The 25,923-nt window shown below is 48.7% G+C and overlaps 1 protein-coding gene across 2 annotated transcripts in view; it reads right to left on the reverse strand.

Moving 5' to 3' along the window:
* The window catches only part of LOC138950809 (intermembrane lipid transfer protein VPS13A-like), a gene marked incomplete at its 3' end in the record, with an annotated part of 220,607 nt that overhangs the window by 97,297 nt on the left and 97,387 nt on the right, over positions 1-25,923 (reverse strand). For both annotated transcript variants that reach the window (XM_070322526.1, XM_070322527.1), the window contains 11 exon segments: positions 3,630-3,718; positions 4,817-4,986; positions 7,053-7,183; positions 8,847-9,003; positions 11,561-11,711; positions 12,716-13,023; positions 13,364-13,531; positions 18,317-18,420; positions 19,630-19,746; positions 20,300-20,543; positions 24,421-24,515. In XM_070322526.1, coding sequence (XP_070178627.1) covers positions 3,630-3,718; positions 4,817-4,986; positions 7,053-7,183; positions 8,847-9,003; positions 11,561-11,711; positions 12,716-13,023; positions 13,364-13,531; positions 18,317-18,420; positions 19,630-19,746; positions 20,300-20,543; positions 24,421-24,515 — 1,734 coding nt within the window.

Raw genomic sequence — 25,923 nt, forward strand, 5'->3', positions numbered from 1 at the left:
TCTGCCGGTTTGGGAGGGCCAGCAACCTTAGCCTGCTTCGGCTGAGAAGGCTGAGACTGCTTGGACTGCTTAAGGCTGTGCAGGGAAAAGTCAGAGAACTGCTGGTCCCTGTTAGCCTGAATTTCCTGTCTTCGGGCATCAAAAACGAGATGCCCAAAGAGGGAACCCTCCAAGACCGGTGAGGCACGCAAAGTGTCCTTGGTCGCCTGATCCGAAAACTGAGAGTGTGACAGGAAGAGATCCCGACGACACATAACAGAGTGCGCATAGTGCACAGCAGAAAGTCTCATCTGTTCTTCATTGACCCTCGCAAGAGCGGCCAACAAAGTGGAGACGTCATCCGCATCCTGATCCTCGCTGAGAGAGAACGGATTCAGCGAATCAGTGAGGGCACGAGAGAGGGCCCGAATGAGAGTCTCAGCAATGGAGGCAAGCTCCAGCTGCTGACGCCCTGCCTCTTCAGAAGCAATCAGCGTGTTCTCAGAAAAGAGCACGCCGTCATCCTTCTTGATAGGCTTGGCCAACAAGGCAAGCATCTCCGGAGGAACTGTCAAAGATGAACGCGGGAGAGCGAAAGCATCCAACAAGTTCCTAGGAGACTTCTGCAAGACCAACCGCCTGTGAGACGACAGAGCGAATGCAGAAGCCTGAGAAGGCGAAGCCATCCACTGCTGAGCCAGCTCCGGAACTGAGCCGTGAGGCACGAGCAGCGGAACCGGAAGTGAAGGAATTCCGCTTCCGGAAGGAGATGGCTTGGCCAAAACTTGAGAAAGCTGAAAGGCTATGGATGGAGACTCCAAAAACCGGAAGTATGAGTCATCCTCCTTCCCAGAGCGAAAATCAGCCATCGCGGACGGTGCCGTCGAAGCGGCAGCCGAAGAGACCGAAGCCCCTTCCGCGAAATATCTCGAAGTGACCTCAGCAGCGGCCTCAAGAGCCACTTTGAGTCTCTCCGGATAACCAACACGTGCAGCCTCGCTGGCGACGGACTGAATATCCGAAACATCCGGCGAAGGACCGAAGTCCACGTTGCTGGTAGAAGGGCGGTGAACACCGTAACCGGAAACCGGAAACCCGTCCACTCCAATACCATCCGAACTCATGCCCTGAATAGGGAAAGAGTAAGAGGACGGCATGCCCACAGCCGCCGGAACCGGAACCGCAGTCGAAGCAACAACCGAAGACGGAAGCGCTGACTGCCCCGGCCAGGGCTGAGACACCTGCCCAAAGGGCTGGTGATGCCCCCCCGCGACCGCCACCCGAGAGGAAGCGGAAGCGGAAGAAGCAGCAGATCCGGTCTGAGCCGGAAAAGTATCAGACGCGACCGCGAAAGGCGGAAGCGCAGACACTGTGGACGGCGGCCGGAAGGCCGAATGCCCAGAGGGCCACGTCCGGTCAACCCCGGAAACGACCCCAGCGGGTGCGTACATCGGGGGACCTATGCTTCCGGCGAGTGCCGGAAGCGCAGCAGACGGAACCGGCTGGTCGACTCCGGAAACGACCCCAGCGGGTGCGTACGTCGGAGGACCTACGCTTCCGGCGAGTGCCGGAAGCGTCGAAGCCTGAACCAAATGCCGCCATTGCTCATCGACACGATGGTCTTCCGTGAAGCCAAAGTGAGAACGAACAGGGGTTTGCGGGTCGTGAACCCGCCGAAAAGGGCTGCTTCCCAGCAGGGAGCGTCCAGCGGCCTCACGAGGACCTACGGACCAGCCCAACTTACTTGCGTCGCCAACCACAGCGGTAGAAGGCACAGAAGCAACCGCCTCGGTCAAGGACAGCGTCACAGCCGGAAGCGGAAAGGAAGCCATCGACGGGACAACGGAAGTCGAAGGCTGAGAACGCACCATCTCCTCTCTCACCAACGTGCGAAGCTCGGGAACCAGCGAAGAAAGCAACGATGAAACCAGCGACGTCGAATCTGCAAGCGGCAGAGAAGACGAGCGAGAAACAACGGTACGCGTAGGTTGATTAGACTGCCCCCCAACCGGCTGGTCATTTGGGGCAGAAATAGGGACCGTCATAACAGCATTGTTAGCCGCGTCAGAAACAACAACCAAAATAGGCTTAGGGACAGAAGTGGAAGACTTGGGTTTAATTTTCCCTTTCACATCAGCCTTGCCGCGCTCGCGCTTTTTGTCTCCGTCAGACATGCTGACAACAAAATGGAGACACAAAATTCCAAAATGGCTACCACAAAATACGTGACCAACACGTGGCCGAAAATTTCAAGTAGCAACTGAAAAATTACGTTCGATACAAGTAAAGGAACGAGCTCACCAACTACCAGTGCAGCGGGTGAAGAGACGGGTGTGGGTGCCGGTGGGTGTCTAAGCAAACACCAAACAGCGAACTTCCACTAGAGCCAAAAAATTCACGACCTGCTCCCTAGAAAGCTGAAGTGTCGAATGATAGGGGTCACGTGGTCAGTAGCAGTAGTGACGTAGTACGCAGGAGGGGAGGTAACTCCCTGGGTGCGTCGTCATTACCATAGCTACGTTTACACTTTTTTAGTTGGGGTTGCTCCCCTTAGACGGGTAGCCTTTTCAGACCTAGCACTTTAGACTGAGTCAACTGCTACATGTGATTCGGAGTAGGAATATGTAATTTAATCACTCTTTCACGACCCATACAATTTACAAACCCAACAGATATTTTCAGAATTTGTCTATTTTGATGAGTATAACCACGCAACTTAACACAACTAACACTTGTGAACTGAAACTATACAATACTATAACTAATCCTCCAGAGACGTGACGTAAAAGTCAGAGGGAGAATATAACACTCGCTGAAAGTGTCCTGTGTCACTGAAAGTAGTCCACTTCGATCATGATGGCAACACACACACACACACACACACACACACCAGGGGCGGACGAGGGGGGGGGGGGCACAGGGGGCACGTGTCCCCCCCCCCCCGAAAAAAAAAGAAAAAAAAAAGAAGAAAATAAAAGATTTTTCTATGCTGATTCTATGACCATTTCTAAGTTCAAATGGCACCAGATGGCACCATTTTGCTTCTTTGGGCAAAATTTTTTTCCGGGGGAGCATGCCCCCGGACCCCCCTAGCAAATTCGGGCGCTTCGCGCCCATCACATTCACTTTCGATTCAAAGTGCCCCCCCCCTTACAAAGCAACTGATCCGCCCCTGCACACACACACACACACAATCAATCAATCAATCAATGAGGCTTGTATCGCGCATATTCCGTGGGTACAGTTCTAGGCGCTCTGCAGTGATGCCGTGTGAGATGAAATTTTATACGGCCAGTAGATTGCAGCCATGTCGGCGCATATTTACCTATCACGGCCTTATTCCAAGTCACACGGGTATGGTAGACAATTATTAACTGTGCCTAAGCAATTTTGCCAGGAAAGACCCTTTTGTCAATCGTGGGATCTTTAACGTGCACACCCAATGTAGTATACACGGGGGGTGGTTCGGACACCGAAGAGAGTCTGCACACAAAGTTGACTCTGTGAAATAAATTTCCGCCGAACCTGGGATCGAACTCGCGCTGACAGCGGCCAACTGAATACAAATCCAGCGCGCTACCAACTGAGCTATATCCCCGCCCCACACACACACACACACACACACACATCAGAGGGAAAACAACACTCACTGAAAGTGTCCTGCGTAGCACTGAGCTTGTAGTCCACTTTGATCATGGTGCCCGACACCTGGCTGCTGTTCTTGCTCCGCTCAATCATCCTGCAGCAGTATATATACACACAGACAATGACTCAACTGTAATAAACCGGACCTCATAGTAAACTACCGTATTTTTCGGACTACAAGGCGCTTTGTTGTAAGATAAGATAAAAAAAAAACTTTCAATGTCCATTTTCATTTTACATAAACATGGACATTTTTCTTTTGGAACGTCCACGTCACATTTCTAATAACACAAACACACGATCAAAAAGCATAATCAAAGATATACATGTCGCCGGCTCTACCCCCGGTTATAAGGTGAAAATGACAAAATCCCCACAATACTGCTTCAAGTAACTACTGCCACCTAGAATTGTAGCCAAAAATCCCCACAATACTGCTTCAAGTAACTACTGCCACCTAGAATTGTAGCCAAAAATCCCCTTTCTTTCATTAGTCAATGTAATTGTGTGTTTTGGAAAGTGAAAACTCTCCTCTTTTCGACGTTTTTGGTTAACTCTCTCTCTCTCTCTCTCTCTCTCTCTCTCTCTCTCATTTTTACCATGAAATATCAGCTTGTCTGCCAGTCTTTCTCTTCCTCTCTCTCACACACATACACAGGGCCACAAACAGATTTGTTTGTTTGTTTGCTTAACGCCCAGCCGACCACGAAGGGCCATATCAGGGCGGTGCTGCTTTGACATATAACGTGCGCCACACACAAGACAGAAGTCGCAGCACAGGCTTCATGTCTCACCCAGTCACATTATTCTGACACCGGACCAACCAGTCCTAGCACTAACCCCATAATGCCAGACGCCAGGCGGAGCAGCCACTAGATTGCCAATTTTAAAGTCTTAGGTATGACCCGGCCGGGGTTCGAACCCACGACCTCCCGATCACGGGGCGGACGCCTTACCACTAGGCCAACCGTGCCGGTCCACAAACAGAGCCACACCCACATACACACAACACACACACCAACCCATCAACACACACACCTACGCACACATTCACACACACACACACGTACACACACCCAAACTCACACACAGAGCCACACGCACACACAATTACACCCACCCACCCGCCCACATACACCCACAAACACCCCCATGCACCCACACACACAAACACCCCCACCCACACACACACCGTGTAATGCCAGCCTTTTTAGCCACACGCAGATCGTCAATGATGGTGTCCATGAGCGACACAGTGGCGGTCATTGAGGTGTCGGACATGCCGGTCGCCTCGACGGAGATCACCTGCAGCTCAAACTTTCCCAGGCTGTGCTTGGGTTCACGTTTTGCACTCCCCTTGGTCTGACCACACAAACAGTACAGTACATGTTAGTTATAGTTTTGCGCTCCCCTTGGTCTGACCACACTAACAGTACAGTACATGTTAGTTATAGTGCTCTCCCCTTGGTCTGACCACACAAACAGTACAGTACATGTTAGTTATAGTTTTGCTCTCCCCTTGGTCTGACCACACAAACAGTACAGTACATGTTAGTTATAGTGCGCTCCCCTTGGTCTGACCACACAAACAGTACAGTACATGTTAGTTATAGTGCTCTCCCCTTGGTCTGACCACACAAACAGTACAGTACATGTTAGTTATAGTGCTCTCCCCTAGGTCTGACCACACAAACAGTACAGTACATGTTAGTTATAGTTTTAAGGCCTCCATGATACACAGCTACTACAATTCTGAGTGACTTGCTGCAGCACAGCTGGTCTCAGCTAAAAAAAATTTAAAAGACAAAAGTAAAGGGAGAAAGTAAAGGGTCTCAAAAGGGGTGTTCCACTGTACGACATTTTACGCAGATCGAGGAAGCCATCTTTCTTTCTTTATTTGGTGTTTAACGTCGTTTTCAACCACGAAGGTTATATCGCGACGGGGAAAGGGGGGAGATGGGATAGAGCCACTTGTCAATTGTTTCTTGTTCACAAAAGCACTAATCAAATATTTGCTCCAGGGGCTTGCAACGTAGTACAATGTATTACCTTACTGGGAAAATGCAAGTTTCCAGTACAAAGGACTTAACATTTCTTACATACTGCTTGACTAAAATCTTTACAAAAATTGACTATATTCTATACAAGAAACACTTAACAAGGGTAAAAGGAGAAACAGAATCCATTAGTCGCCTCTTACGACATGCTGGGGAGCATCGGGTAAATTCTTCCCCCTAACCTGCGGGGGGAAAGAGGAGAAAGAGGAGAGGAAGCCATTGTTCTCCGAGACTGCGCTAGAAAAATCAAGGGAAGAAATCAATACATGGTATTAATCTCCCTTGAAATCAATCCATAGTGGCTGCCCAAGCAGACAACGAATGTTATAATATTATGATTGGGTTAAAACCTTGCCTACTGAACTTTTTTTTTTTTAACTCATACTACCCTCAACCAATTCTTGTTGTTTTAGGCCTTGTACCCCTTTAGATATTAACAGTTCAGCAACCCCCCCAAATCACCACATGGATAACCAACAACGTGTGTGTCCTCATCACTTGCTAATAATTGTTTCATGATAGTTATTTTGAGGATGAAAGTCGCTTGTTCATTTCAATGCAGGTGAGGGGTGTTGCAGGTAGCTCTGTTTCCTCCTTGGGGATGAAGCTACCAGGGGAAGGGATTGTGTTGGAGGTGCGGGTAGAGGGGTAGCCCTCCCGGTGCTCCCCCTTGGACCTCCCTAGTCTAGGACCCTGGGTCTTCGCGAGGTGGCCATTGTGGCGTAATCCCTCCGGACTAGCATAACGTTTTCCTATCCCAAGACCGACCGTGCGTGGTCCATGACCACGTGCGTGGTCCATGACCACATCTTCTACGAGGTGACCCTATCAACTAGGCAGCGCAAGCCCCTAGGCGAAACACGGCGGATCTAGAGGAGAGAACCTCGATAAAAAATTTGAGCTGCCATGAAGACGGAGCATGTTGGCTGAGGACAGCGGGCAGACCTTCTGTGCCGACACCCATCTACAGGAGAAAACCAGGCATGCACGCATCAAACCCAAACCCAACATGGCCAATGCAAGGTGCCAGAAGAATGGTTACGAATAACTCTCACTTACTCTATTACACAAGCCATGTTGTATGCATGCCGTGTGTGTGTATGTGTGCGTGCGTGTGTGTGTGTGTGTGTGTGTGTGCGTGAGTGCGTGTGTGTGTGTCAGTGCGTGCGTGTGGGTATAAGTGAGTTAGCACTCTGTTTGGTTGTTGCGTTTGAATGTATTATGTATTGAAAGAACTCAAACCAAGATATATTCCTGTGTACTGCACATGGTTATAATAAAATCGTATGTCTTTTGTTTTATTTAGAGCCGCTTCCTTCCCTTTGTTTAAACCAACAATCTTCGTGTTGATCAATTTCCAGCATGCCTCACCAGGGCAGAATCGCCAGCGTAGAAGTAAGCGTTGAGGCCCTTGAGTTGAAAGTTGACCTTCATCTGTGGGTAGACCTCTGTGGTCGGCTTGGGAGCTCCATCTACCGAAGTCCCTCTTTTGGAGGCCGACTCTGCCACAAACACACGCATTTCAATCACTTTATTATCCCATCTTCAAACAAGTCGTGTGAAGCGATATAAAAAAAAAATTTGTTTGTTTGTTTGCTTAACGCCCAGCCGACCACGAAGGGCCATATCAGGGCGGTGCTGCTTTGACATATAACGTGCGCCACACACAAGACAGAAGTCGCAGCACAGGCTTCGTGTCTTACCCAGTCACATTATTCTGACACCGGACTAACCAGTCCTAGCACTAACCCCATAATGCCAGACGCCAGGCGGAGCAGCCACTAGATTGCCAATTTTAAAGTCTTAGGTATGACCCGGCCGGGGTTCGAACCCACGACCTCCCGATCATGGGGCGGACGCCTTACCACTAGGCCAACCGTGCCGGTATAAAAACATTTTGTCAAGCTGTCGGCATCAAAGTAACAGATTAACACCATAAAACAGTCATCGCCGAGACTATATATTAAGATAGTCTCGAGTAACCACATCAAAAGACCGAGACGGGTCACGCTCGTCTCTGCATAGCGTGCGAACGCAGTACTTACTTAACCTAGTTTCTGTAATTCTGAGCACATTTTTAGAGTAAACAATGACATATGTATATATTTTTGAATTCAGGAGGAATTGAGGAATACGATTCAATCATTTTAAAATCTGTTAGTGAAAACTCGATTTTAATGAATACTTTAATGAGCAAACTAATTAACTAATTTTTAAGCTGCCAAGCTAAAATTCAATCCCATAGTACGGACTTCGTCGAAGATTGTTTTACCAAAATTTCAATCAATTCGATTGAAAAATGAGGGCGTGACAGTGCTGCCTCAACTTTCACAAAAAGCTGGATATGACGTCATCAAAGACATTTATCAAAAAAATGAAAAAATGAAAAAAAACGTCTCGGGATATCATACCCAGGAACTCTCATGTAAAATTTCATGAAGATCGGTCCAGTACTTTTCTCTGAATCGCTGTACACAATCGCACACACGCACGCACACACATACACCACAACCCTCGTCTCGATTCCCCCTCTATGTTAAAACATTTAGTCAAAACTTGACTAAATGTAAAAACTGAAAGTGGGGCAAGCCTGACGACAATTCATAGCTTGAAATAGAAATTAAATGGAAGCAACAGCAGGCATTCTGTAAAGGCCTGCTGTTACAGTTTGGGAATCAATCAATGATATGAATAGCCCGTGACAATGTCTACGGGGTTTACATCACACCAAACATTGGCTGAATTTCCGTCGGTTTCATTTTCAGATATCGATCATTTGCACACACATTACATTTATAAATTTTCATTTTCCCCCCCCGAAATTTGTGAAAACTTTCTGCCAATCACCAAAAAACTGTTTCCGTCGCCAAATAGAAGCAGTTGCACCCTTGCAATACTTTAATATCCCATTGCTGGGAAAATCTGTTCCTCCCATTTTGTTTGTTTGCTTTTAACGCCCAGCCGACCACGAAGGGCCATATCAGGGCGGTGCTGCTTTTGACATTTAACGTGCGCCACACACAAGACAGAAGTTGCAGCACAGGCTTCATGTCTCACCCAGTCACATTATTCTGACACCGGACCAACCAGTCCTAGCACTAACCCCATAATGCCAGACGCCAACAACAGTAAATATTACACGTGTTTGTGCGTGCGCGTACTCACCAGTGACAGCGGCATCGTTGCCAATAGCGGCCTCTTTGGACGTAGTGGACTTGGGAGGGGCAGGCCCACCTGTGCCTGCCGTGGGAAGAACGCCCTCCGTCATGTTTTCGTCAAGTACCAGCATCATTGTGGCAAAGTCTCCCTGACTGATTCGCACCTGTACAAACACACAGGTTTGGAGTCATGCCCACATTCTGTGAACTTATTAATTGAAAAGAAGGCTAAACATTTTGGCATTACACAGTGAGGGGGGGGAAAGAGAGAGAGAAAGAGAGAGAGATAGAGAGAGAGAGAGAGAGAGAGAGAGAGAGAGAGAGAAAGAGAGACTGACTGACTGACAGCACAGAAGCGGAAGATGGTCACACGTCGCAAGCTACGAGACATTAAGACAGATGCTTTTGGAGACGAAGCTGCCCTGCTGCTTGCCCAGCGAGACCTGTCCTCTGACCCCGCCCATTTCTTTAGCTTGACTCTGCGCCAGCTCCTCGACAAACACGCCCCGCCATCCCTATGCGCAGTCTCTGAGCGACAGCCGGCTCCCTGGTTCTCTGAGGACATCACAGCCGCCAAGATTGAGAGACGGCGAGCGGAGCGTGCATGGCGACACTCTGGCCTGGAGGTTCACCGGCAGATTCTCAGGGATGCGCTGCTTCGAGTCACCCAAGCCATCACTGCTGCCAAGGTCAAGCACTTCCACGACCGCATCGCCAACGCCTCATCATCCAGGGAGCTGTTCTCCATCATGTCCTCTCTCCTGGGCTCCTCCACCGCTGCCCCCTTACCCACTGCTCACCCACCACAAGATATCCCGGAGTTATTCTCGGAGTTCTTCAAGGAAAAGATTGACAAGCTTCGGAGAACACTCGATCAGCAGCCCTTCGTCCCGTCCCCACCCTCCCCCTCCTTCTCCGGCTCCCCCCTCACGTGCTTTCAGCCTGTCACTCAAAACCACGTCAAGCGACTCATCACCAAGACGGCCATCAAGACCTGCGAGCTAGACCCCCTGCCAGGCTTCCTCTTCACCAAGTGTCTGGACAAGCTCCTGCCGTCTATCACAGATATCATCATCTCCCTGGCCACAGGCGTCGTTCCCGACTGCTTCAAGTCTGCCGTTGTCCGCCCACTCATCAAGAAGCCCGGCCTTGACGTCAACGAGTTGAAGAACTACCGTCCTGTGTCCAACCTGCCCTTCCTCTCCAAGCTTCTGGAGCGTATCATCCTGGAGCAGTTAAGCGCCCACCTGTCTCGGAACTCGCTGATGCCAGTGTACCAGTCAGCGTACCGCCCTCACCACAGCACTGAGACGGCGCTCCTGCGAATCACAACAGACCTCCTGAACGCAACAGATAGCGGTCTCGTCTCTGCCCTTGTGCTGCTGGACCTTTCCGTGGCCTTCGACACGATCGACCATCAGCTACTCGTCGATCGCCTCAGTTCCACGTTCGGAATTCACGACACTGCCCTCTCTTGGTTCCGGAACTACCTCCAGGACCGCTCTCAGACTGTCACCACTGATTCGTTCTCTTCTCACCTACAACGAGTCCAGAACGCTGCTGCCAGGCTGACGTTGAGGAAGACGAAGCGAGACCACATCACCCCCCTACTTCGCTCCTTGCACTGGCTCCCTGTCAACACCTGAATCTCCTACAAACTATCCACTCTGGTCTACAAGTGTATCAACGACTCTGCTCCCGAGTACCTTCAATCCTCCCTGGACCTGTACACCCAGCCCTCCGACCGTCCCCTTCGTTCTGCTGCTGACCCACTCCGCCTTCACATCCCTCGCTCGAAACTCGCATCTGTTGGTCAGCGTGCATTCCCCTCCGCGGGCCCCTCCGTCTGGAACTCCCTGCCACTTGAGCTTCGCCAGAGCCCCTCTCTTGACGCGTTCAAGAGTAGGTTGAAGACTCAGTTCTTCCCGTAGCTGGCTGCGACTTTCATGTTCGACGTGATGTGTTGTGCCCCAAAAGACATTCCTGTGCTGTGCTCTGTGAGAGGTGTTTTCTTTGTGTTTAATATTATTTTGTTTGGACCTAGCTATTGATGTGAACATTGTTGTTAAACAGTTGTTTGTTGTATGTTTATCAGGGTTTGCTAGTGTGTGATAGGGTTCGTGTCCGTCTGTAGATGTTAGTTTCTTTGTTAGTTCTGTGTTGACAACTCTTCGACAAGCGCTTAGAACTGTACCCACGGAATACGCGCTATATAAGCTTCATATTGATTGATTGATTGATTGATTGATTGACAGACAGATCTTTAATACATGTGGACGCACACCATCAGACTTACAGCAACATGCTCCATAGCACACACACACCCATATAAACACAAACACACATACACACACACACACACACACACATACTTACAGTGAAAGGCTCTGTCCAGCTCTTGGTAAGGCTTGTCATTGTACCAGAACACAGACAGGTGTTGCCACATTTAAGACAAACATACAGACAGTCAAAGGTTCCAGAGCTCTGCCCAGCTCTAGCTTGTCATTGTACCGGAACACAGACAGGTACAAACACACAGACAGATAGACACACAGACAAACACACAGACAGACAAACACACAAACACATTCACAGTCATAGGATCCAGCCCTCCACCCAGCTCCAGGTCTGGCTTGTCATGGAACCAGGCGGCGGACAGGTTGCGGCACATGTTGACAAACATACAGACAGACAAACACACAGACAGACAAACACACTCACAGTTATAGGTTCCAGCCATCCACCCAGCTCCAGGTCTGGCTTGTCATGGAACCAGGCTGCAGACAGATTGCGGCTCATGTCGAGGGAGAAGGTCACCGGTTCCAACATCAGACACTCCGCTTTCACGCTGCCGTCTTGATTCATCATGGCTCTGGGTGTGACACAAAACAAGTTGCATTAAACCCACGGACAGAAGTACATGTGATATCGTTCAGCATCATTTAAACAAAAAGCGGAGTATTGGTCAAGGGTCTGCCAAACCCGGTAAATGCAGTAAGCAGCCCCATGTACTATGTCATCACACAAAAGTAGTAAAAGAGTCGCACTTTTCGGCAATATTTACAGTTTAGAGCTCCAGGGCTCGTTGCTTAATACAGGGTCATGGAGAGACAGATGAGTAGCCTCGTCGGGGGACAAAAAGAAAAAAGAACAAAACAATGTGTACTCACAACCAGACATTGTTTATTGGGAGCTGTAATGCCCCATCTTCTTCGCTTTTTTTTTTCTCCACCCTCTTTCTCTACCCCTCTCTCTCCGCCTTTCTCCTTCTCTCCACCTACCCCTCTCACCCTCTCTCTCACCACCAGCACGGTTGGCCTAGTGGTAAGGCGTCCGCCCCGTGATCGGGAGGTCGTGGGTTCAAACCCCGGCCGGGTCATACCTAAGACTTTAAAATTGGCAATCTAGTGGCTGCTCCGCCTGGCGTCTGGCATTATGGGGTTAGTGCTGGGACTGGTTGGTCCGGTGTCAGAATAATGTGACTGGGTGAGACATGAAGCCTGTGCTGCGACTTCTGTCTTGTGTGTGGCGCACGTTATATGTCAAAGCAGCACCGCCCTGATATGGCCCTTCGTGGTCGGCTGGGCGTTAAGCAAACAAACAAACAAACAAGCTCTTTCTCTCTCCTCTATGTGTACTGTTCACTCCCTTCCTCACTCCGATTGTCTCATTCTTCCTCTCTCTTTCCCTCAAGGCTCTCTCCATTACCACACGCTCTCTCTCTCTCTCTCTCTCTCTCTCTCTCTCTCTCTCTCTCTCTCTCTCTCTCTCTCTCTCTCTCTCCAATTTCTCCTCCTCTCTACCCATCCCTCTCACTCTCTCTCTCTCTCGCCTTGCCTCTCTCTCTCTCGACTCACCTCCCTCCCTTTCTCTCACCTGGACAACTTGAGGGAGGTCAGCACAACCTTCATCTCCTCCAAGACGGCAGGAACGCCGCTGGTGGACTTGCCACCAGGCATCTTGAAGACGTTGCTGATGTTCAGCTGACCCAGGTCCAACATCAGAGAGTTCAGCGACTGCGACTTCTGCGGCACGATGATCACCGGCGCCTTCATCCGCACGTTCAGGCCAAGGCGAGCGGCCGTCTCCTGCAGCGACTGAACGGCTTCGTAACCGGCTTGAGCTGCAGCCTCTCCGGCTTCCTGTATCTTGTCTTTGGCAGCTTGAAAGTTGTCGATGAAACCCTGGAAAAGTGTTGAGCATCTTTGTAAAATTCAATTGCAGGAATTCTCTTGTGAAGTTTCATGAAGATCGATCCAGGAGTTTTCACTGAATCGCTCTACACATACACACACACAGACACACTACACCCCACCCCGGTCTCGATTCCCGTCTATGTTAAACAAATTAGCCAAATGTTAAAAAAAACCCAGTGGTAACTTTGCTACGATTTTTTAAAGTTTGACATTGATGGAGCTACTATAAATAGCTCACACTCTTCGTCAGCAGACAACTCTGCAGAGTCTGCTGTGAAGGAAGACCTGCACTTATTCACCCTGTTACACATGGAAAAATGAAACCTACCAGCAGGTCGTTGATGAACTTGTTGACAAAGACGACCTTGATGCAGCCGATCTCCACATCGACACTGGTGTCGACGCACGACATGTCGGCATACTTCTCTCCCACTGTGCCGTCAGTGTATACCACGATGTCGGCTTTCAGCACCTCGCTGCCTTCGATTTTGAGAATCTGCCCCAAAATAAAATACACAGGTCAAAAGCAGGCCATTTCGCAGTGTGAGATGTCCCGGGTTGTTTTACCACTGTGCCTTTTTCTCATTTCATTTTCATTTTCATTACTTCATTGTCCCATCGCTGGGAAATTCGGGTCGCGCTACCCAGTGGAAAGCTAGCAGCAACGGAGTCGCGCTACCCAGTTGTCTGCGTGTTTAGGTATATTCAGCCACCTGCACTTATGGCAGAATGACCAAGGTCTTTTACGTGCCATTGTGGTGACACAGGGGTGGGAGATGGATACCGTCTCTGGGTCTGCACATAAAGTTGATCCGTGTCCGTCCTGGCCCGAATTCGAACCTGCGACCTTCCGATCACAAGTTCAGTGCTCTACCAACTGAGCTACCGGGCCCCCTATCAAACCCTTCGCCTATCGTGAAAGCTCATCGGCACCACGCAGCGACTCTTCTAGGTAGGTAGTGCACAGGAAACAAAACTGGTGGCTGTAGTGTTTTGGTTTCATTTCGACGACGAAAATTTAATACGACAGTTCTAGTGCATCAATTACACCACTTCAGAAATGATGAAAAAGTATTTTAACTCTAGATCATTTTGAAGTAAACTACGTATGACTAAAAATGTTAGCGACATCTGAGGGCTCTCTTGCAAAGAAACGCAGGGCTGGGCAAATCATGCTTTCGTCTCACTGTTTGTTTGTTTGTTTGCTTTCTTTCTTTCTTTGGTGTTTAACGTCGTTTTCAACCGTTCAAGGTTATATCACGACGGGGAAAGGGGGGAGATGGGATAGAGCCACTTGTTAATTGTTTCTTGTTCACAAAAGCACTAATCAAAAAATTGCTCCAGGGGCTGGCAACGTGGTACAATATATGTATGACCTTACTGGGAGAATGCAAGTTTCCAGAACAAAGGACTTAACATTTCTTACATACTGCTTGACTGTCGGGTGCTGGTGATGGGGGACTTTAACCATACGAAGCTGAACAAGGAACTCCCCAGGTACAAACAGCACGTCAAGGTTGGCACGCGTAACAAGGCTACACTCGACCACTGCTACAGTACCATCAGTGGTGCGTACCGCGCCATTAGTCGCCCCCCTCTCGGTCGCTCCGACCACGTCATGGTCTACCTCCTCCCTGCCTACCGTCAGCGGCTGAAGACAGCCAAGTCCCACGTCAGAACAGTTAAACGCTGGAACTCAGATTCCATCGAGCAGCTGCAAGGCTGTTTTGACTGTACAGACTGGGCGGCGCTTACCCAGCCATGCGTCGACGTTCACGAGCAGGCCGACGTTTTGACGTCCTACATCGCATTCTGCGAAGACGTCTGTATCCCGTCCAAGGAGGTGAAGTCCTGGGCCAACGACAAGCCGTGGTTCAACGGCAGCCTGAAGAAGCAGCTGAAGGCCAAGGACGACGCCCACAAGAGCGGTGACGAGGCGCAGTTCAAGCGGGCCAAGTACGACCTCCAGCGGGAGATGTGTAAGGCGAGGTGGGACTACAAGTGCAAACTGGAGGAGCAATTCCAGTCCGGCAACTCTCGTGCTGTGTGGCACGGGCTCCAGGCGGTCACGAACTACAAGAAGAAGAGCCCCCCAGTAGCCGACGACCCCACCCTCCCTGACAAACTTAACGAGTTTTACGCTCGTTTTGACCGCGACAACCACACCCCTGTGACGGCGTCATTCCCCGACCCCTCGTCCCCCCTGCCTCCCCCCTTCACTGTCAGTGAGCGGGATGTCCGGCTGCTTCTCCGCAAACAGAATAGCAGGAAAGCGGCTGGCCCAGACGGCGTCTCAGGCCCTACCCTACGGCATTGTGGGGATCAGCTGACACCTGTTCTCACTGACCTCTTTAACTCCTCCCTCCAGCTCTGTACTGTTCCCCACTGCTTCAAGGCCTCAATCATCATCCCCGTCCCCAAGAAGCCCACAGCGTCGGCCATGAACGACTACAGACCGGTGGCCCTTACCTCCCTGGTGATGAAAGTGCTTGAGCGCCTGGTCCTCAAGCACCTCCAGTCCGTCATCAGCGGTAGGCTCGATCCCCTTCAGTTCGCCTACCAGGCCAACCGGTCTGTGGACGACGCTGTCGCCGTTGCCCTCCACTTCATCCTCCAGCACCTCGAGACCCCCAACTCCTATGCCCGCCTCCTCTTTGTGGACTACTCCTCGGCCTTTAACACCATTATCCCCCAAAAACTGTATGACAAGCTCCTCCTCTTTGACCTTGCCCCTTCCCTCTGCCTGTGGCTCCTTGACTTCCTCCTTCAGCGCCCCCAGACAGTCAAGGTCAACGGCCTCCTCTCCAAGACGCTGGTCCTGAGCACCGGAGCACCCCAGGGGTGCGTCCTCTCACCGCTGCTCTACTGCCTCTTCACCAACGACTGCGTCGCCTCTCATGACTCAGTTCAGCTGGTGAAGTTCGCTGACGACACCACAGCCGAAGGTCTCATCACCGGCGGTGATGAGACCGTGTACCGCCAGGAGGTCGACTGTCTGGTGTTGTGGTGCGACAACAACAATCTCCTGCTGAACGCCACCAAGACCAAGGAGATGGTGGTGGACTTTCGCAGGAAAAAAGGCCCTGTGGCTCCACTGATCATCAACGGCGATCCCATCGAGATGGTGGACTTTTTCAAGTTCTTGGGCACCACCATCTCCAACGACCTGTGCTGGGATGACAACGTTGACGCCATCGTCAAGCGAGCGCGGCAACGCCTCTACTTCTTGCGCCAGCTCAAGAAGTTCCGCCTCAGCCAGGTCATCCTGGTCCAGTTCTACAGGGCCGTGGTGGAGAGCATCTTGACATTCTCCATCACAGTGTGGTACGGCAACACCTCCCAGCTGCTCAAGAACAAGCTGGAGCGTGTGGTGCGCACTGCTAGCAGGATCGTCGGCTGTGAGCTGCCCTCCCTAGCATCCCTCTATGCCAAGCGCATGCTGTCCAGAGCCCAGAAAATTGTGGCTGACGAGTCCCACCCTGGCCATCCCCTCTTCGAGCGCCTGCCCTCAGGTCGTCGATTCCGATCCCTGGGGGCACGCACTCGACGTCTCCAGACCTCTTTCTTCCCCCAAGCTGTTTCCTCCCTTAACGCATCCCATCCCTCAGTTGGGCAGCTTCGCAGTCGGTGATCCTGCTGGCGGTGAGCCCACCACATCCTGTGACTCAGTGTTAGGTAGTGGTGGTGGTGGTGGTGGGGAGGGGGGGGGGTTGAGTGGGACTTTGATGTGTGATTCCTGATTTCCAAATGTTCAACATTTTCTTTAGCTGCATTATTTTAGTTATTCATGAGTGGGTGGGTGGAGGGGATGGGCTAGTTCTAACTATGCATTAGATTATAAAATTGTATTCTGTGTAGACCCTTCCACCAGCATCTTAGACCACTCTTTGTACATTTTCTTTTAATAGATGATTGTCATTTGTTTTACCTCATGTCTGCCCTGCGTGTGATGGTGTGATCGTGACTGCTGTAGTGTGGGCGTGTGTGTGTTGTTGTGTATGTCAGTGTATGTGTGGGCGTGTGTGTGTCAGTGTGTGTGTGGGAGTGTGTGTGTGCGTGATTTTACCAACACTACGCGAAATTCCTTGTGCTTTAAATGTTTTTAATGTCACTTGGCTCAATAAATAATGTATTCTGTATTCTGTATTCTGACTAAAATCTTTACAAACATTGACTATATTCTATACAAGAAACACTTAACAAGGGTAAAAGGAGAAACAGAATCCGTTAGTCGCCTCTTACGACATGCTGGGGAGCATCGGGTAAATTCTTCCCCCTAACCCGCGGGGGGTTTTGTTTGCTTAACGCCCAGCCGACCACGAAGGGCCATATCAGGGCGGTGCTGCTTTGACATATAACGTGCGCCACACACAACCTCACACAACCACCTCACACACACACACACACAACCACCTCACACACACACACACACAACCACCTCACACACACACACACAACCACCTCACACACACACACAACCACCTCACACAACCACCTCACACACACAACCTCACACAACCACCTCACACACACAACCTCACGCACACACACACACACACACACACACACAACCACCTCACACACACACACAACCTCACACAACCACCTCACACACACACACACACACACACACACACACACACACAACCACCTCACACACACACACACACACACACACACACACAACCACCTCACACACACACACACACACACACAACCACCTCACACACACACACAAACCACCTCACACACACACACAACCACCTCACACACACACACACACAACCACCTCACACAACCACCTCACACACACACACACACACACACAACCACCTCACACACACACACAAACCACCTCACACAACCAACTCACACAACCAACTCACATACACACACACACACACACAACCACCTCACACAACCACCTCACACACATACACAAACACAACCACACACACACATATACACACACACACCACACACATATACACACACAAACATACACAACCACACATACATATACACACACACAACCACACACACACACACACACACACACACACACAACCACACACACAACCACACACACACACACATATACACACACACAACCACACACACACTCACACCACACACACACACACACCACACACACACACACACACAAACACACACACACAAACACAAACACACACACACACACACACACACACACACACACACACACACACACACACACACAAACACCACTGTTAGCTACCGTAACTTCTACATCACTGACCTTCTGGTGCATGGTTTTGGGGTCAGGGTCAAGGATGGTCATGTTCCTTAGCAACGCTGCGATCACCATCTTATTTTTCATCATCGCAATGTTGGCCTCCATACCTGGGAACAGTGTAGAATCAGATTTAACGGTCCATCTAACTCACATTTTGAATAAAGATGTGCTTCACAATTTAGTGCTGCTCAGAGAAATGTTAAATAAAAATATACAGGGCTAAAAGTGGCCCATGAGAAACATGTAACTGGCGAGTAAAAATGTTCATCTACTCGCCAAATGCGAGTCAAGTTGCTGAAACAAATTGTTGGTTTGGCTAGTGAAGTTTGCTCTCTGGCTAGTAAATGTTCAGAATCACTAGCCAAAGGCTAGTACACCATTTCTTTCACTTTCAGGGCTGATATGGTTGACACTATTCTCACAATAGATGAAAGCTGCGAAAAATTCTCTCAGGTTTCTATGGGTATTGGAAAAGTTGTTTTTCCTTGAAAACGTCAAGGAAGGCTACACGTGACAATTACTAGAAAGCAGTGGGTTTCCACATGGGGTCGCGTAATCTGTGCACTGAGGGACACGATCACATCGGCAATCTTCTTCGTTCATGGCCTGAAACTTTCACATTCACTCATGTTTCTGCACGAGTGTGGTTTTATGTGTATGACCACTTTTACCCCGCCATTCAGGCAGCCATACGCCGCTTTCGGAGGAAGCATGCTGGGAATTTTCGTGTTTCTATAACCCACCTAACTCTGACGTGGATTACAGGATCTTTTCCGTGCGCACTTAGTCTTGTGCTTGCATGTACACACGAAGGGGGTTAAGGCTGTAGCAGGCCTGCACATAAGTTGACCTGGGAGATAGGAAAAATCTCCACCAGGCAGCCGCGGCTGGGATTTGAACTCAAGACCTTCCGATTAGGAGGCCGATGTCTTATCCACTAGGCCACTGCGCCCGTCTGTCGGCAATCTGATAGCCCCAATGTTCGCAAGTGATTGGCCAACAGTGTCACATGTAGCTTGCCTCCGTATTGTCAAGTAAAAGCAACAAAAAGCCAGAACAGCCAGTATAACTTTCCCACAACCCACAAACACTTGACAGTCAATTCCGAACATTGTTTATTTGCAGATGTTCACAAAAAGTCTGACTAAAGACCTCCGCTACACAATTCAGCCTTACTCAAACAACATTTTAACAGATATCCTCTGAAAAATATCCTTGCTAAAACACGTTTTGAATAAAGATAAATATGCCTGAGCACAAGAGGCACAGGCGCCTTCTGAACGTAACTCTGAAAGACACATTTGTCCTTCTCTGACCTTGGATTTGAACGTCTGTGATGACCTGCGCATCGTTGCAAATGGCGACGGAGAACTGGCTGAGGACAGCTTCCACTTTCATGTCAATGACGTTCAGGTCCTGAGATCTCACACGGCCTAGAGGGACGACAAAAGGGGAATCAAGAATTTGTTGCATACAGCAGAATCATTTATCTTGCAAGAATTTTATTTTAACACAGCATAGCTGTACACACTGAAAAGCACAATAAGAAAATCTAAATGCACGATTACATGCCTAACCAAAAACCAAAAAAGCAGAATATACTGGCACAAAACCCACACACTATCTCACAAACACTCACCAAACAAACACACACAAAACCCACACTATCTCACAAACACACACACTCACCAAACACACACACACAAAACCCACACACTATTTCACAAACACACACACTCACCAAACAAACACACCCACACACACTCACCAAACAAACACACACACACACACACACACACTCACCAAACACACACACTCACCAAACACACACACACACACTCACCAAACACACACTCACACCCACACACTCACCAAACACACACACATCCACCAAACACACACACCCACTCACCACACACCCACCAAACACCCCCCCCCCCCCCCCCCCGCAACTCCCCCACCACACCTCTCAACACACACACTTACTAGGCTTTCTATCAGGTTTGGCAGCAGCGACAGCAGTACTGGACGCAGTTTTGGCAGGACTGACGACCACGGCATCAGACGGCTCATCTTCCGCCTTTTCCTCGGGCATGAGTGTCTGCAAGAACTCCAGCACGCTCAGTATCGCCCCCTGGTGGAGCAGAAGCTCCAGCTCCGAGAAGTTGATGTTGACGGTCTGCTCTGTGTTGTGGTAGGTGGTGGGGAACTCTGGCCCTTTCTTGTTGGCCTGGGGGGAGAAAATTGACAATTACAATTCGTCATCAACACGCAATTTTGGCGTAAGTCGATTTCTACAACTTTTCAGGAGAGAGAGAAAACAGTTCGAACTGTTACGCCATTTTGTGGCCTATTTCTCTTCTCTTATCATAGACTGTAAAGTACACATTCTCTGGTGGGGTTACGCCGTTTTCTCTCTTGGCCCTTTCTTGTTGGCCTGGGGGAAAAAAAACCAATTACAATTACCGTATTTGACGGATAGTTGGAGGAGCGAGAGCCGCCATGTTGTGTTTTCGTCTGCTCGAAATGTGCGCAAAAGTCGTAAATCATCTCAAAAAAGCTTATTCCGGGCGGGACTACATGTGTGTGTTGCTTACAAATTGTGTGTGTGATATTTTTCTTCAAACTTTTTCACTTTTCTTCTTTGTTTCACTTGTTTATTCTCGGAGGCGATTTCGCCAAATACCGTACTTTCGTTTGCCTGGTTGTTTAGATTGATTGACACGATCTGATTATATTTTTTTGACGGCGGCTAATATATTGACGCGGCCTATACGTGGCTCGTCCCAATTTTTTTTTTTTAAAGTCGGGGGTGCGGCTTATAAAACGGTGTGTCTTGTAATCCGTCAAATACGATATTGTTGTTTCGGTGTTGTTTTTAACGTCCCTTCTTCTTCTTCTTCTTCTGCGTTCGTGGGCTGAAACTCTCACGTACACTTGTGTTTTTTGCACGAGTGGAATTTTACGTGTATGACCGTTTTTTTACCCCGCCATTTAGGCAGCCATACGCCGTTTTCGGAGGAAGCATGCTGGGTATTTTCGTGTTTCTATAACCCACCGAACTCTGACATGGATTACAGGATCTTTTTCGTGCGCACTTGGTCTTGTGCTTGCGTGTACACACGGGGGTGTTCGGACACCGAGGAGAGTCTGCACACAAAGTTGACTCTGAGAAATAAATCTCTCGTCGAACGTGGGGACGAACTCACGTTGACAGCGGCCAACTGGATACAAATCCAGCGCGCTACCGACTGAGCTACATCCCCGCCCCTAACGTCCCTTCAAAACATATGGCTATGATCCCAAAACAAATAGACTACCAACATTCCAGAATCAAAAAAGAAAATCGGTAAGCTATTGGAACGTTTTGTTTTGTCATAGATTAACCCTTTCACTGCCACAGTATAACAGCATTGTGGTATTGCTGTGTGCCAGGGCAAAATTTTGCTTTCTTCGGTAGGTTCACTAATCTGTTCACTGCTCGATCATTTATTGAGATATCTCTTAGATCTTTGGCATGTGTTTTGCTTATACCCTTGGCTATTATAGGATGACATGACCATTGGACTTTGTTTGTGACTGTTATAGTAAAAATGGATATAATGACCATTTTTGTCAAAAAATTACAGTTTCCGGACACACACACACACACATTGCAGCTCGTAAAACCACACAAAACACTGCTAAAACTGGTGTCAAACATCAGGTACTCACATTACAGCCCATAAAAGTATTCTTCTGTGTGGTAATCCATAAATCACTTCTTGTAGAGCTTCCAGAACACTGTATCGCTTGAAAACAGGTCTACGAGTTGAGGTCCGACTTTTGGCCGCCATTGTGAATGCTATAGATCGGTTCTACATTTCTAACACAGTTTTCAACACGTGGTAGTAACTTATCCGAACGGTCTAGGGGAAAGAACTGTGTTTAGAACCCCTACAAGTACTTGGACAGTGGTTACCTCCCATTTAGTTTTCAGAAATGTCCTGAAATGTTGTTGACACAAATCCCACGTACGAGCTACGGTTATGGGCGTACGACAAACCGAAAATGACCACGTATTACATACGGGGTGGGCAGTGAAGGGGTTAAACATTCCAATAACTAACCATTGTGGACTTTTCTTTCTCCTTCTTCTTCTGCATTCATGGGCTGAAACTCCCACCTACACTCGTGTTTTTTTCCTTCTTTCTTTATTTGGTGTAACGTCGGGCGGGGATGTAGCTCAGTCGGTAGCGCGCTGGATTTGTATCCAGTTGGCCGCTGTCAGCGTGAGTTCGTCCCCACATTCGGCGAGAGATTTATTTCTCAGAGTCAACTTTGTGTGCAGACTCTCCTCGGTGTCCAAACACCCCCGTGTGCACACGCAAGCACAAGACCAAGTGCGCACGAAAAAGATCCTGTAATCCATGTCAGAGTTCGGTGGGTTATAGAAACACGAAAATACCGAGCATGCTTCCTCCGAAAACGGCGTATGGCTGCCTAAATGGCGGGGTAAAAAACGGTCATACACGTAAAATTCCACTCGTGCAAAAAACACGAGTGTACGTGGGAGTTTCAGCCCACGAACGCAGAAGAAGAAGAAGAAGAAGGTGTAACGTCGTTTTCAACCACGAAGGTTATATCGCGACGGGGAAAAAGGGGGGGAGATGGGATAGAGCCACTTGTCAATTGTTTCTTGTTCACAAAAGCACTAATCAAAAATTTGCTCCAGGGGCATGCAACGTAGTACAATGTATTACCTTACTGGGAGAATGTAAGTTTCCAGTACAAAGGACTATATTCTTTACAAGAAACACTTAACAAGGGTAAAAGAAGAAACAGAATCCGTTCGTCGCCTCTTACGACATGCTGGGGAGCATCGGGTAAATTCTTCCCCCTAACCCGCGGGGGGTTCGTGTTTTTTTTTGCACCAGCATGTTTTGACATGTATGACGGCTTTAACCCTGCCGTTCAGGCTGCCGCATGCCAATCAGGGGTGACCAAATCGACTGCCCGATTGCCAGGGGCGAATAAAAAATCTGCTGGGCGAGTAGAAACTGCCTGGCAACTCGCCTAGCTTGCTAATAAAAATTCTGGTCAAATGCAACACTTTTGGTTTTACTATAGAGTTTTCAAGCCTATAAACACTGCAGATCAACCGTGGTATGTACTGGGTCAGTGACATTTCTGCCGGGCTAGTGACTTACTTGAAGTTACTCGCTGGCGAGTAAACATTTTGAGATTTCAATGCCATCTCTGGCAATAATTTGCATAATCTCTCATGCTGCTTTTCAATTCATCATTTCTGGGGTTAAATTCTCAAATGATGGTTGAATCATAGATTGAATTAAAAGAGAAACAAGTTACTAGTAAGTTTGTTCCACTTTCTAATTTTCAAAAGAACTCCATGTATCCAACTCAAATCAGAACTGGTCAGAGATCATGCAATTATCTGAAACCGGGAAGGTCACTGAAGCCATGGAAGTGGGCTATATAAAGGATACACTGACCTAAATATTCAAGCCGTCAATCACTCCAACGTGAACCCAACACTGCAACCCGTGTGTGTATCTGAGTCAAATGTCATGCCTGAGTATGTGCGTTAATCTTCATTTGCATGTGTAAACTGTTATTGTTGTCAAGATCACAGCAATGACAAGTTAAAGAGAGTTGCCCTATAATTTGGTTTGCCCGTACAGCTAGGCCTTGTAGCCCGTACACACCTAAATTTGGATAAATCCCGTACAAAATACAGGAAAACCGTATGGGTTGACAGGTATGGATTTTGTTTGTTTGCTTAACGCCCAGCCGACCACGAAGGGCCATATCAGGGCGGTGCTGCTTTGGCATATAACGTGCGTCACACACAAGACAGAAGTCGCAGAACAGGCTTCATGTCTCACCCAGTCACAATATTCTGACACCGGACCAACCAGTCCTAGCACTAACCCCATAATGCCAGACGCCAGGCGGAGCAGCCACTAGATTGCCAATTTTAAAGTCTTAGGTATGACCTGGCCGGGGTTCGAACCCACGACCTCCCGATCACAGGGCGGACGCCTTACCACTAGGCCAACCGTGCCGGTACAGGTATGGATAAAAGCCAGCAGAAGAAGTGTACCGACCTGCAAGTAGTTGATGGTAAGCAGCCGAGAGGCAGAAGATTCTTCACTGTCGCTTTCCGGTGTGTGTACCAGGTTGATACACTTTTCTGAAGTGGCTGGCAACAGAGGTTTTATAACACATCAAGCATTTCATACAGTGGAACACCCCCCCCCCCCCCCCCCCTTTAAATACTTTAAAAATTTGAGAAAATCAGGTCTTAAAATGGGGGTAAATTTACAGAGGTTATGAACAGAAAGTCTGAGATTTACTTTACTTTATTTGGTGTTTAACGTCGTTTTCAACCATGAAGGTTATATCGCGACGGGGAAAGGGGGGAGATGGGATAGAGCCACTTGTCAATTGTTTCTTGTTCACAAAAGCACTAATCAAAAATTTGCTCCAGGGCCTTGCAACGTAGTACAATGTATAATACCTTACTGGGAGAATGCAAGTTTCCAGTACAAAGGACTTAACATTTTTTACATACTGCTTGACTAAAATCTGTACAAAAATGGACTATATTCTATACAAGAAACACTCAACAAGGGTAAAAGGAGAAACACAATCCGTTAGTCGCCTCTTACGACACGCTGGGGAGCATCGGGCAAATTCTTCCGCCTAACCCGCGGGGGGTAGAAAATCTGAGAAAACAAACTCGTTACAATACAATGGCAGTAAGATCTTTACACACAATAAAAGCCAGTGTGGTTAAAACTACAAAGTAATCGTAGAAATGTATCTCATTATCATGTCATTGAAAAACCTGAAGTAAAAACTACTTACAAATAATAATGTTGGTGATAAATTCTAAAGATAACACTAGGACAGCAGATGAGGCATAATTTAGCTTTCGGTCTCTCTCTGGCAGATAAATGCACTATTCACACGCAGACAGACACATAGAAAGAAGAGAAAATAAAGTTCAGATGGCAGAGCACTGCAATGGACTTGTCTTCTTCTTCTTCTGCGTTCGTGGGCTGAAACTCCCACATACACTCGTGTTTTTGCACGAGTGGAATTTTACAGGTATGACCGTTTTTACCCTGCCATTAAGGCAGCCATACGCCGCTTTCGGAGGAAGCATGCTGGGTATTTTCGTGTTTCTATAACCCACCGAACTCCGACATGGATTAAAGGATCTTTTCCATGCACACTTGATCTTGTGCTTGCGTGTACACACGAAGGGCCGGTTAAGCCACTAGCAGGTCTGCACATAATTAAGTTGACCTGGGAGATCGGAAAAATCTCCACTCTTAACCCACCAGGCGGCAGCGACCGGGATTCGAACTCACGACCTCCCGATTAGGAGGCTGACGTCTTACCACCCCGCCACAGCGCCCATCTCAATGAACTTGTGATCTGCGGGTCACAGGTTTGAATCCCCGCCGGGCCAGACACGGATCAATTTTATCTGCAGCACGTAAAAGACCTCGGTCATTCTGCCATATGTACAGGTGGCTGATTACACCTAAACACGCCCAAACCTGGGTAGCGCGACTCTGTCGCTGCTAGCTTTTCACCGG

Source organism: Littorina saxatilis, linkage group LG16 (genome assembly GCF_037325665.1).
Source record: "Littorina saxatilis isolate snail1 linkage group LG16, US_GU_Lsax_2.0, whole genome shotgun sequence".
Classification (NCBI taxonomy): domain Eukaryota; kingdom Metazoa; phylum Mollusca; class Gastropoda; order Littorinimorpha; family Littorinidae; genus Littorina; species Littorina saxatilis.